At 37.1% G+C, this 13520-nt stretch overlaps 1 protein-coding gene across 2 annotated transcripts in view; it reads left to right on the top strand.

Moving 5' to 3' along the window:
- Nucleotides 1-9675, top strand: part of ABCA5 (ATP binding cassette subfamily A member 5) — a 51402-nt gene extending 41727 nt beyond the window's left edge. For both annotated transcript variants that reach the window (XM_059998404.1, XM_059998403.1), the window contains 11 exons: nt 2142-2268; nt 2574-2691; nt 2793-2884; nt 3649-3824; nt 4201-4276; nt 4862-4956; nt 5682-5801; nt 6899-7048; nt 7426-7505; nt 8794-8849; nt 9369-9675. In XM_059998404.1, coding sequence (XP_059854387.1) covers nt 2142-2268; nt 2574-2691; nt 2793-2884; nt 3649-3824; nt 4201-4276; nt 4862-4956; nt 5682-5801; nt 6899-7048; nt 7426-7505; nt 8794-8849; nt 9369-9476 — 1198 coding nt within the window. In that variant the 3' untranslated portion in view covers nt 9477-9675. The remainder of the gene's footprint in view (nt 1-2141; nt 2269-2573; nt 2692-2792; nt 2885-3648; nt 3825-4200; nt 4277-4861; nt 4957-5681; nt 5802-6898; nt 7049-7425; nt 7506-8793; nt 8850-9368) is intronic.
- The last annotated feature ends 3845 nt before the right edge of the window (nt 9676-13520 follow it).

Below are 13520 nucleotides of genomic sequence, written 5' to 3'. Positions count from 1 at the left end.
GAAAACTACAGGCCAATATCACTGATGAACATAGAGGCAAAATCCTCAGCAAAATACTAGCAAACAGAATCTGACAGCACATTAAAAGGATCATACACCATGATCAAGTGGGGTTTATCCCAGGAATGCAAGGATTTTCAATATATGCAAATCAATCAATGTGATACACCGTATTAACAAATTGAAGGAGAAAAACCATATGATCATCTCAATAGATACAGAGAAAGCTTTTGACAAAATTCAACACCCATTTATGATAAAAAAAACCCTCCAGAAAGTAGGCATAGAGGGAACTTACCTCAACATGATAAAGGCCATATATGACAAACCCACAGCCAACATTGTCCTCAATGGTGAAAAACTGAAACCGTTTCCACTAAGATCAGGAACCAGACAAGGCTGCCCACTTTCACCACTATTATTCAACGTAGTTTTGGAAGTTTTAGCCACAGCAATCAGAGAAGAAAAAGAAATAAAAGGAATCCAAATCAGAAAAGAAGAAGTTAAGCTGTCACTCTTTGCAGATGACATGATACTATACATAGAGAATCCTAAAGACACTACCAGAAAACTACTAGAGCTAATCAATGAATTTGGTAAAGTAGCAGGATACAAAATTAATGCACAGAAGTCTCTTGCATTCCTATACACTAATGATGAAAAATCTGAAAATGAAATTAAGAAAACACTCCCGTTTACCACTGCAACAAAAAGAATAAAGTATCTAGGGCTTCCCTGGTGGCGCAGTGGTTGAGAGTCCGCCTGCCGATGCAGGGGACACGGGTTCGTGCCCCGGTCTGGGAAGATCCCACATGCTGCAGAGCGGCTGGGCCTGTGAGCCATGGCCGCTGAGCCTGCGTGTCCGGAGCCTGTGCTCCGCAACGGGAGAGGCCACAACAGTGAGAGGCCCGCGTACCACAAAAAAAAAAAAAAAAAGAATAAAGTACCTAGGAATAAACCTGCCTAAGGAGACAAAAGACCTGTATGCAGAAAATTATAAGACACTGATGAAAGAAATTAAAGATGATACAGACAGATGGAGAGATATACCATGTTCTTGGATTGGAAGAATCAACATTGTGAAAATGACTATACTACCCAAAGCAATCTACAGATTCAGTGCAATCCCTATCAAACTACCACTGGCATCTTTCACAGAGCTAGAACAAAAAATTTCACAATTTGTATGGACACACAAAAGACCCCGAATAGCCAAAGCAATCTTGAGAAAGAAAAACAGAGCTGGAGGAGTCAGTCTCCCAGACTTCAGACTATACTACAAAGCTACAGTAATCAAGACAGTATGGTACTGGCACAAAAACAGAAATATAGATCAATGGAACAGGATAGAAAGCCCAGAGATAAACCCACATACATATGGTCACCTTATCTTTGATAAAGGAGGCAAGAATATACAATGGAGAAAAGACAGTCTCTTTCCTTTTATAGCCAGAAAGCTTCCACCTCCGGTTTGTCACCTCCTTTCTCATGTCCCATTCACTCCCTAACTCCTGCCATCTGGCTCCTGCCCTCACCTCTTGGCTGCTCCTGTTTGTGGTAAGGTAAACTAACGGCTCCTCTCTGTCTGGTAAAGTAGGCTCACCCTCTTTAACTGATCTACAGCCTTAAATGTGACTGACTTCTTCCCTTAAACTTTTCTCCTCTTTCTTTCTTTTTTTTTTCCCATAATGTCAACTTCTATTTGCCTCTTTACCTCTCTTAATAGTACTTCAGAATTTCCTTTGGAAGCGCTCTTTCCTCTGCCCACCTTTATGGTGTTGCTGCGGATGCTGACTTCAGCCTCTCTGTCCACGCTGCCTGGGTCATCTCATGTACACCCAAGACGTAAATTCTTTGAGAGCAGGGTCTGTGTTGGGTTTTTTTAAATCTTTTTTATCTTTCTGTGAACTAGTGCTTGACACATACTGGTTATAAATAATTGTTGAATAAATGAATGAATTTAGATAATATCATCCAAATGATGTCAGTGAGTGAAAAATAGCTCTGTAATTTCTACCTTTAAGAGATAACTGATCTCCGACAACAGATCTCATGTTGCTATATTTTTTTCAGTCTTTTCTCTATGTAGTGCTTCAATTTCTTACCATTTTAATTATTTGAAAATCTATTTATACTTTCAGGACCCTTACAACAAAGTCCAAAAGTAAGAAGTTTCCAGAACCACCAAACAATGAGGATGAAGATGAAGATGTCAGAGCTGAAAGGGTGAAGGTCAAAGAATTGCTGAGCTGCCAGCGCCACGAGGAGGTAACTCAGTCTCTCGTGCTGAGCCGCGTGCGGTGAGCAGTGAGCAGCCCCTCTGCACAGGGTTAGCCTCGAAAATTGTCCCCTTATATGAATCGATTGCCAGGAAGTTTGTCTTTGAAAAAATATGTTTGTCCACTTTCTTTTGAACAAGCCATTATTCCCGTCATAGATGGATAGTTATCTAGGCAGTGCCCCTTATTAGCAAATATAGTTCTTACGACACGGCCATGAGCTGTGTACGGCCTGTCATTGAATGATGGATATCTGAGTTATAACTCTTTTTCAAATCCTATTTCCCTTATTAGAAGCCAGCCATTATGGTCAACAATTTGCATAAAGAATATGAAGACAAGAAAGATTTTCTTCCTACAAGAAAAATAAAGAAAGTGGCAAATAAATATGTCTCCTTCTGTGTGAAAAAAGGCTGGTATTTAATTATTTTTTCTTGAATAACTTTTCTGGAAGAGTAATTTTCATTCTTTAGTTTGATTTACATATGACAATTTTTCTTTTAATTCCTTTAGGAGAGATCTTGGGACTATTGGGTCCAAATGGTGCAGGCAAAAGTACGATTATTAATATTGTGGTTGGTGATATAGAACCAACTTCAGGCCAGGTATGGTATAATGGTGTGGGATATATTGAATATGATTTATATTTTTAATTAAAATAAATTTCTTAGTGACAAATGGGATTTTTATGCTCAGATTTCATGTTTTTAATATTAACTTTTTAGGATAGCTTAATCAAATTATGATCTTTTTGGTTATCTGTGAGAATAATGTACATAGTCAAATTTGCATGCACACATGCAGAACACACACATGTACAGTATTTCTGCTTTTATGCTGATTACAAGCATGGGTGATTTGTCCACTGACTTAATAGAAGCCCGTTGTATTAACTTCAGGAAATAGAGGAGCTAACCTTGACCTTGCTGTCAGCTAGCCTTCGATCACACCAGCCACGCTGGCTCATTCTTTGCTGGAAAATGCCGGGCACACTTCACTCTTCTTTTACCTTAGGTTTTCCTTATGTTGGCTATTCCTTACCCCACAGAAAACCAGATGAGCAAATTCACATGTTCCCTTGGCTCAGAAAACGCCTTTCCGTGGGGCCCCCTGATCCTCCTGGTTAAAACGGGCCTTGCCTTCCCACCCAACCCTGCATCCCCGGCCACCTTTCCTAGCCATGTCACTCATCTCTGACGCAGCCATGTGTGTCGCTTCTTCATCAGAAAAGGGTGAGAATCTGACCTGCTGTGACCCTGACTTTAGGAAGTCAGGAGTTTGGAAGGAGTTTGAATTAACCCACTTGCCACTTCCTTTACCATGTAAGTTAAGCAAAAATAGTCATTACACTTGGTTTATATTTCTGCAGGTATTTCTAAGAGACTATTCTTCAGACCCAGCTGGAGATGATGATTCCGTACAGTGTATGGGCTACTGTCCTCAGATAAACCCACTGTGGCCGGAGATTACATTACAGGAACATTTTGAAATTTATGGAGCTGTGAAAGGAATGAGTGCCAGTGACATGAAAGAGGTCATAATTCGGTAAAATAATTGTCTTTAGAGCCCTTTTGTTACCTGGAGAAAGGTTCACATGCCACGGCTTTAAAATTTCATAACAGGCATTTCCGTGGATCATAATTTTCATAGAAGAAGGTCATTAATTTTTCATATATTCTTTACCAAATTATGACAGCCATGAAAATGAAAAGGAAACATTTTTATTTATAAATACAGAATGAATGTACCTATAAATGTCATGAAACCTATTTTAAAGTGAACCTTTTAATCAAGATATTAATTTATTTAAAGTGAGCTTCAACAGAGTAATTGTTCTAGGAAAAAAACAGTGTCCGTGATCACTTTATATTTGTATTTATGTGCATCATGGTACACTCATTTTGTATTGTGTATTTTGCAGAATAACAAATGCACTTGATCTAAAAGAACATCTCCAGAAAACGGTAAAGAAACTACCTGCAGGAATCAAGCGAAAGGTACTTTTATTAAACGACAAGCGTGTGTACAGTCTGGTGCCTGGTAGACTTTCTTTTTTCTTTTCTTTTCTTCTTTCACATTCTATTTTTTTTTAACATCTGGATTGGAGTATAATTGCTTTACATTGTTGTGTTAGTTGCGGCTGTATAACAAAGTGAATCAGCTATTCGTATATATATATCCCCATATCCCCTCCCTCTTGCGTCTCCCTCCCACCTTCCCTATCCCACCCCTCTAGGTGGTCACAAAGCACCGAGCTGATCTCCCTGTGCTATGCGGCTGCTTCCCACTAGCTATCTATTTTACATTTGGTAGTGTATATATGTCCATGCCACTCTCTCACTTTGTCCCAGCTTACCCTTCCCCCTCCCCTTGTCCTCAAGTCCATTGTCTACGTCTGCATCTTTATTCCTGTCCTGCGCCTACGTTCTTCAGAACATTTTTTTTTTTTTGATTCCATATATATGTGTTAGCATACGGTATTTGTTTTTCTTTCTGACTTACTTCACTCTGTATGACAGACTCTAGGTCCACCTGATAGAGTTTCTTATAGCCTCCCCACGCTCCGTTTTCTTTCCGTCCAGCTGTGTTTTGCTCTGAGTATGCTGGGGAACCCTCCCGTTACTCTGCTAGACGAGCCATCCACAGGTATGGACCCTAAAGCCAAACAGCACATGTGGTAAGTATGACGTCAGGGACGCTTGAGACCCATTGTGCTGTGGCATCATCACGGGTGGTTTTGTGTTAGTCACATACATGTATCGATTAAAAATCCTGCACAAAAGGAGAAATCGTAATTAAAAATTTCTCGAGATCCCCTTAAACTTTTTAAACCTGATCATATTTTTCATCAGCTGTTAACAGTATATTATGTGTGCCAGGACAAAAATGAGAGTACTGTTGTCTGAATAGTTTTTTAAAGGCTTTTTTTCCTGTATAAAGTAACATATGTAAGTAAACATCTCATAACAGTATTGTCCTAAATGTCCATTGGAACTCTCTTTCTAGGCACTCATCATTGTTTGAGCAACTCTTTGAGCCTAGGTTTCCATGTCTATAAAATGTGAGGTTTGGTTCAGACGCATGTTAAGTTTTCTTTATGACTCTGTGGCTATTTTTGTTATAACGTGAAAAGCCATCGGTTTCTGTAATCGGTTGGTTAGCATACTTTTAACCCATAGAAACGCTTGAAATCGTGAACTTTCTTTCCATTTGACAAGCTTTCAAAAATAAGGTAAAATGAGTTGGGATAGAAGAATCACAGTTGGGCAGAATATACTAATTATAGCAATGATATTTGATAAATTTAAATTAACCAAATAGTTGGATTTTTAAAACTCAGGTATTTTCATGAACTTTTCAGGTGCCACCTTCCCTTCTTTTCGTTTTATTTATATTTTGTAGGAGAGCAATTAGAGCTGCGTTTAAGAACAAAACGCGGGCAGCTATCCTGGCCACTCATTGCATGGAGGAGGTGGAGGCTGTCTGTGACCGAGTGGCTATCCTGGTGTCTGGGCAGCTAAGGTGGCTGTTTGCCGCGGAGGGGGGAGGCGCGCAGGGCGGAGCACGCGTCTGGATTTGGAACGCCGTCATTTCAGAAACTTATAATAATACACATTAGCTTAAATGTTAAAAAATGCTCCCTTGTTTTATCAGCTTTCTGTAGAATCACTTGGAAGTATGTTACTTTCTTCCAAAACTTGGCCAGCCACTCTGCGTTTGGAATTGGCTTAATTATTCAACAACTGAGAGTGTTATTTTCAGGCATGATATTTGCTATTTTTAAAAATTGGTAGGCATTGTATGGGATTGTAACCCAGCGTATAAAATAAATATACGAGTTCATACTCATATAGGTAAGCGATGGAGTAAGTAAATAAATGTGGGAGTAGAGACACATCTCTTTACAGAAAGATGCCAGATTGTGTAGTATCTCCCAAGTATCGCCTGGACTTAAAGCCAGTCTGTATTCTAAAGTATGGGAAGGGGTGGATAGTAACTTTACAGCAGAGAAATGGGACAAATACCACCCTAAGCAGGCAGGGCCACGTGGTCATCACATGCCCCCTGGGACGTGATGAGAAAGTACTTCAGCTCTGTGTTCTTTGCTCCAAAAACCCACACCTCAGTCTAATCATGAGAAAAACATCAGACTACCCCAAATTGAGGGACATCCTACAAAAACAGTTCTCAAAACTGTCCAAGTCATGACCAAGACCAAGAAGGATAGAATAAGAAAGTGTCCCCGAGCAGTGGAGACTGAGGAGGTGTGGCCACACAGCACAGTGGGATCCTGGGTGGACTCTGGGGCAGAAGGAGGACATTAGTGGAGAAACCGGTGAAGTCCAAGTAAAGGCAGTAAACTCAGTAATAATATACCAGCGTTGGTTTCTCAATTTTGACAAATGTGTCACGGTAATACAAGATGACAGTATTAGGGAAACTGAAGTTGGGGGAGGGGTATATGAAAACTCTGTATTATCTCTTATATTTTCACCTTTTATATAAATTGACAAGTATTCTAATGTGGGAATTTTATTTAAATCATTCTTAAGTGAGAAATTATCTTCAAAACTGTCAGGTTATCTTATATCTGTACTTCCTTTTAAAAATTACTACAGATGTATTGGGACAGTCCAACATCTAAAGAGTAAATTTGGAAAAGGATACTTTTTGGAAATCAAATTAAAGGACTGGATAGAAAACGTAGAAGTAGACCGTCTTCAAAGAGAAATTCAGCATATTTTCCCAAATGCAAGCCGTCAGGAAAGGTAAAGATTTAAAAAATTTAGTTACATTTCTTTGTACAGCAATAATCATAAAAATTGGTTATTGTATTAAGGATTAATGAAAAAATATAGTATAACCAATATTGGACTAATGTAGTTTGACGAATGGAGTTTTATGAAGCTGACTCATTTTTAATGTTAGATCTTTCAACATGTAATAGTATTTAAAGTTTTTAAAGTTCTTATCCGGGAGTAATGAGAGAGTTATTTTATTGTGCATGGAAATATTTTAAGATTTCAAATAATTTTTGTCTAAATAAGTATCAAAATAAGTTATTGGAGTTTTATTTTGAACTTTCAAAGCTTCAGAATGCATAGTAGTTATTTTGAATTTACCTGTATTTTATCTTTGCTTTCAGTTTTTCTTCTATTTTGGCTTATAAAATTCCTAAGGAAGATGTTCAATCCCTTTCACAATCTTTTTCTAAGCTGGAAGAAGGTAAGTAATATTTGAAAAACATTGTGAGGTAGCTTTCGAATTATTAAAGAATTTTATTAAAAAGTTTAGAAGTTGGGACTCAAGTTTACTGTAGAAACTATGGTAAGTAAGAAGATGACCTTTTACTAATTTAATCTAAGCTGTAGGTAAATACTCACACGCTAGGGATTTTGTAGATTAACTGTATTGTAGCGTAAACCTTTCACTCTGGACATCACCGCGGTTTTTCACGTTGCATCTCTGAGAAAGTTCGTCTTAATTAGCCCTCACCAGTTCAGTCCAGAAGTGGGAGCACTGAATTTCGTGAATCCTTACTTCGTATTAGACCAGAGAGGTAGCAATGGTAGCAAGACACCAGTGGCAGGCAGAGAAGGGAGAGGAAAATTCATAGTGCAAGAGGGTAGGCATTCCTAAATCTAAACTTTAAAGAAGTTTATTGGATCTTGGCATTTAAGAAATAAATGTTAGGTGGGATAAAGATACCTCACCAGCAGAGAGAGGCAGTCTCCTGGGTGGGGCACGTATTCACGTACAGGTTATTTTACGGCATTTGTAAACTACGAAACTTCCTGGTGCTTTCTTTTTAAAAGAAAAAAAAAAAGTGTTACTTCATTAAATATACGTTTTTTGGTTTATTGGCTGCGCCTCGCGGCTTGTGGGATCTTAGTTCCCCGACCAGGGATTGAACCCGTGCCCTCCACAGTGAGAGCACAGAGTCCTAACCACTGGACCACCAGGGAAGTCCCTCCTACTGTTTTCTTTATGATTAAAGAGAACATTTGAAGTAATTAGGGAGAATTAAAGGAATGAATAGAAAACCAGAAATTTGATATTGGGCCAGAATGCAAACGGACCTAAAATAAGTACAGAAAAGCATGTGGACACATGACCCATGAGATCCAGAACCTAGTGTAAGAAGTCCAGAGTGGACTGGACTGGGACTGGGGGATGGGAGAGACAGAGCAGGAGCGGAAGACACGTGAAAACAGGAGGAATGAGGGAGAAGAGGAAAGGAGGGGCAAGAGGGGCTGCTTGGAAAAGGAGAGTAAGGCAAGTCCGTCCTGTGAAATATGTTGCACTTAGGGCCGCAGAGAATTGGGCGGCTGGGAGAGAAAGGAAGCAGATAGAGGAAAGTGACCTGTGTTGGCAGCTTTAAATCGAAATGAGTTGATTATAGAGATTAAAACAACAACAACAACAAAACCAGATTGTTAGCCACTCAGTAGTTATTGCCATTTTATTACTTGAAAATATGAATAAGTGAAATATTATTTTTATATTTTAACAGCTAAACATACTTTTGCCATTGAAGAATACAGCTTTTCTCAAGCGACATTGGAACAGGTACTATAAAGTTAAATTTTAAAAGTTCTTCTGTAGAAGAAAGTGTCCAGTATCTAATTGTTTAGGTATATATTGGACAGGGAAGGAGATTGTGAGCCGGAGACCAATCGCTATAGAATATTCCTAAACTTTGTAAATAACAACTTGAACTTCTCCACCTGCTTATTTTGAATAGCTCAGTATTTTTTCTTCAGTTGGAAGAAAATGAGTCATGATGGGGGTATTTCATATTAGCACATCTGAAATTACATTGCTTAAATATTTATAAATATTTTTATGATGCTACTTTAATATATTAATCAAAAAATAAATAATCTATTAATCCTCTAAAGTAACATTCATCTTTTTGTGGGATTAGTGGAGATTATTCTGTTTAAATATATTAATGGCAGTATATCTCTTGATACTTGAATTGTTAATGTAATTAGGTATTGCCTTATGCTATTGCTGATTTAGTTAAAATTTTTGTAAGATAATTGCACAGCAGCATATTGTATTCATTAATTTATTTTCATTTAGGTTTTTATAGAACTCACTAAAGAACAAGAGGAAGAAGATAACACTTGTGGTACTTCGAACAGCACACTTTGGTGGGAAAGGACACAGGAAGACAGAGTAGTATTTTGAATTTGTGTTGCTCAGTCTGCTTACTGCATTTGTTTCTTTTTCACTTTATTTTAACTTTGGTTTAAACGTTTATTGCTTGAACGGTAATTGGAGAACCATGAAAGCACGTGGGATTTTCCTGACTTCGTTAATTGAAATGCTGTTGGTTGTGTGTTTTGCTTTTCTTCAAATAAAACTTGTGTATAATGCATTGAAACTGCACGTTTGTATCCGAAGTATACTGCACTGTAGTCTGTATGTGAAGTTGAACATGTACTTTTTCACTTTTCAGAAGCAGTGCTTGTGATTTTATGATTTGAAGAAATAGTGATAGAATCATCTTATTTTGAACAGTTATCTTTTAAGTTTATACCATCTTGTTACATAAGTATGTAATACCCCAATCTAAATAAAAAACGAATACATAAATAACACATAGAACAGAGACATAAAGCAAAAGTTTGCTTCTCCTTTTTAATTTCTAAAAGAAACTGAATGGAAGTTGGCGTCCTAAAAGCCTGAACACTGGACAGTCTCAGTGCACATAGAGGTCTGCAGGAAGTGACATTCACTGGGTGGCATCATCAGCCAGAATAACTGGAAGGAGACCTCGTTCTGTTAGTGATTTTAGACACAAGTAACTCAGGTACGGTGCTCTCGTCACAGTTCTTTTGCTTACGGTAAAATTCAGAGGTGTTTCCATTATTGTGGAAGACTATGTGTAGAATCTTACTATGTAATAGTCTGATTCTTTGACTGCTTGTGGCTAGAATGACAGACATCTATAAAGCTACCAGAATTAAGCCATACCTCCACCCCTCGTGGAAGATAGAAATTTTTTTGTCATCTTCCTTCCAAAGGACACATTTTCTTTTATTCTAGAAATAAACTGTATTATTTGAATCTCTCTCTCCTTTATAGAGTTTTAACTGTATCACCGTGTAGATTTATTTAGTAACTCATCTCATATTCACTTTGGAACGTGGTGGACTGTAAATAAGCTTTTGGGCCTTAAAGTAAGGATAAGTAAACTATACATAATTCTCTTTAATAAGAAGCCAGAATTTCACTCTCTGACAGAGTTGAAGTAAGATTATGGTTAAGACAGTCTTAGAAATATTTCCTTGTAGAGCCCACGTGTGGACTATAGATATAATATAAATCCGACTAGTGGACATTATATTTCAACCAGATGAGTGAAAGTTATTAACCTTGTGAAAACAAATGTATTAGGGGTGAAGGGTCTGAAAGCACAGCAGCCACAGCAGAAGGATTTGGTGCTGAGCTCCTGTAAAGATCCAAACCCTTTAGTGAAGCTATTAACTAACGTAGGTGAAACTCAAGTTTTTGCGTCCCGTGTAATAAGACAGCTGTGCTTTTAGGCTCTAGCAGCTGATGTACAATAGTGTACCTTTCTCAGCCTCGGTACAAGGTACATGACTGGTACCCTCCTCTGTTGCTTTGGCCACATTGCTAACAGTGCAGGTACGTTAAGTGCCGTCTCAGAGGTCTGTCTTCTAACTAATCTAAATGAGCTGTTTTACACAGCCTCTGGTCGGATTCCACAGCCTGCAGCGAAGTTACCTCTCCTCGTAGGATTCAGTGGCCTAGTGCGTTTAATCTTTTATTATCAGGGCACTTGCCTCAGGATACCTACCTTTTGGTTCTTCACCTGAGAATCTCGCTTTTCCATCTTTAGTAAAAGTTGTAACTTTTACACTACAGTACTACACGATGAAGACAAGTAGGAAACCTTGGAAAGAAAATCTTTACCTTTGTAGATAAATTAGTAAATAGCACATTGTATTTTCTAAGCAAGTCATTGCTAACCAGTGCCGTAAAGAGATATCTTTTAGTGTCTGATATTCATGTAAATACCCAGGGTTTCTTTTTTTTTGGGGGGGGGGGTGTTTTTGTAGCTCTGCTGACCAATCATAATCACGTTTCCTATCTATTAAGTTCATTCAGTTACTTCACTATTATTGTGCTCTTGTAAGCATTTTTTTAAAAAGACTTTTTTTTAAAGTTTTTACATACTTAGAGTGAATATATTTTGGTCATGAATTAAATTATTTTAATTTAATTAAAATTAAAATGTAGGAGTGTTCTGTTCCCATTTTTTCACAGTAAGAGAATTTTTTCTATTCAGAAGTATAATTTAACTACTACTTAGGAAAACAAGGGTAAGTGGGGTGGGAAGAAAAGGACACAGCAGGTCAAATATGAAATTTATCTTTATTGACAGTGTACAGTTCAAAATGTCTTAAATTATAATCTCAAAACGTTTTTTCTGTACCAGTACAAATAAATATAAATACATATATTAGGAAAAATTAGAAAAAGCCACATCACCTGCCTTATATTTTCCATCCACGATCAAATCTTAAAAGTGAACACCCGGACTTCACAGAGCGACTGTGGTTCGTGACTAATAATGCAAACATCTGTCTGCAGCGTCAGGAATGAGGCCTGAAAAACACAATGATGCGCGTCCTTTACATTTCTCTTTGTGAGCTCTTAATCTTTCTTCCAGTTTGTTCTCAGTAAAAGGCCGGGGGTTTTCTTTAAAGCCTTTTTTTCCTTTAAATTGGCCCAAACTATCTAAAACCAATATTTTTATCATTAAAATGTTTTTAGAGTAATTTTATTCAACAGACATCTTAGTGATCAAGTTTCAAGCAATGGGTTCTTTGGATAGGACAATAACTATCCCCTTTGGCCATGTAAGATCTTACAGTCTAGTAGAAAGAGGTTAGATACTTTGTACTTATATAATATGACAGATGCTTTGCTAGTGGTAATAACGATATTTTATTGGGGCACAATTCTGTTTAGGGTAAGTGTTGTCATGCTTTTATTGTTCTGTTGGTCACACAACATTTTCTCCTAAATGTGCTCTGAATTTGAGGAAAAATCATGCTGTATTTTTATGTAACATAAATACACATTAATTTTTTTTAATAGAAATGCTTACCCCTCATGTACTTTTAATATTCCTAACATTGATTTTTCATTTTCTTTCCTGAAAGAACATGGTACATAAAATGAAAGAATCTATTCTCAGGTGAATAATTTTTATATCAGCTATTCTTATAAGGTAAAAGTTTACTTATTTTTCATTCATAATGTGTTATATGTAAGTAATTATGCTGCCATTTAAGAAAAATAAATATGATTATGTTATTAGTAATAAGCTTTAAGAACTGAAAACTTAAGACAACCCTTCATTTTGTATGAAATGGATTCTTTGTTATTTAGCGTCGATAAACGAATAATGAGTGTCTCATATTAAAAATGAAGAAAAAACCTGGCACTAGAATTGTTAGTAATTTATTTTTAGTATCTGTGGGGTTTTTACAAGAATGTTCAAGGGGGAACATTGACAGTTACTTGTGTTTAAATTCATATTCATATTTTAATCTTAAACTAGATATGCTTTAGATCTTTGTATCTCAAATCTATTTTGTGAAAATATAAAGCAATCATTTTTACTTACATTTTATTACATTTAACAAATTAAATTTTTCCCAAATATTTAATACATATTTATCATTTTCCTTAGAATGTTTGAATAAATTGATTCTCTTAACACTTAGGTAAGATTTTAAATTTAACGAACCAATTTTTCTCAAGTACCTAAAGCAGCTCTTGCAAATCTAATTCATCAGATTAAGCAAATTAATAATTTTAAGCACCTTAAAAATAGCATACTCAAAACTACATGATTAGAAAGCTTGCTACCACACTTGCATAAATACAGAATTCCAAAAAAAATCAGTAATTTAAAGTAATATTTTTTATTGGAATATAATTGCTTTACAATGTTGTGTTAGTTTCTGCTGTACAACCATATGAATCAGCTATATGTATACATATGTCCCCTCCCTCTGGGACCTCCCTCCCCCCTCCCCCCTTCCCACCCATCTAGGTCATCACAGAGCACCAAGCTGAGCCCCCTGTGCTCTACAGCAGGTTCCCACCAGCTATCTGTTTTACACATGGTAGTGTATATATGTCAATCCCAATCTCCCAATTCATCCCATGTCTACACACAGACCTTCCCAG

The sequence above is a fragment of the Delphinus delphis genome, chromosome 19 (assembly GCF_949987515.2).
Source record: "Delphinus delphis chromosome 19, mDelDel1.2, whole genome shotgun sequence".
NCBI lineage: Eukaryota > Metazoa > Chordata > Mammalia > Artiodactyla > Delphinidae > Delphinus > Delphinus delphis.
Note: the sequence above shows the minus strand (reverse complement) of the source record. Positions and strands in the feature narration are given on the sequence as shown.